Here is a 275-nt window from a genome sequence, read left to right as displayed (position 1 = left end):
GTTTCCTGACAAACACCAAGCTTTATTATTGCATACAATTTAGGTCATGACCATAAGAATAAGTAACTGAATAAGACGCTTTCCTCAGAAATTAGCATTCAGAATATGTTTAATTTTGTGTAGCTGATAAATAAAAATTAAAAGAATTTTAAAACTGTACTCACTCATGATCTAGATATTCACCAGAGGAAACATTTTCTCCTTTTAAAAGACCCTGGAGCCACTGGAAATCCCTCAGACCCTCAGGAATTAGGACATACTTTATTCCCTAAAAA

At 33.1% G+C, this 275-nt stretch overlaps 1 protein-coding gene across 1 annotated transcript in view; it reads right to left on the bottom strand.

The window, feature by feature from the left end:
* Positions 1-275, bottom strand: part of LOC107088933 (alpha-N-acetylgalactosaminide alpha-2,6-sialyltransferase 1-like) — a 14,741-nt gene that overhangs the window by 4,390 nt on the left and 10,076 nt on the right. The window contains exon 5 of the mRNA XM_015381404.1: positions 165-268. Coding sequence (XP_015236890.1) covers positions 165-268 — 104 coding nt within the window. The remainder of the gene's footprint in view (positions 1-164; positions 269-275) is intronic.

This window comes from Cyprinodon variegatus, unplaced genomic scaffold (genome assembly GCF_000732505.1).
Source record: "Cyprinodon variegatus isolate N-32 unplaced genomic scaffold, C_variegatus-1.0 Scaffold12, whole genome shotgun sequence".
NCBI lineage: Eukaryota > Metazoa > Chordata > Actinopteri > Cyprinodontiformes > Cyprinodontidae > Cyprinodon > Cyprinodon variegatus.
The sequence above is the reverse complement of the archived record's forward strand: the minus strand, read 5'-3'. Positions and strand labels throughout refer to the sequence as shown.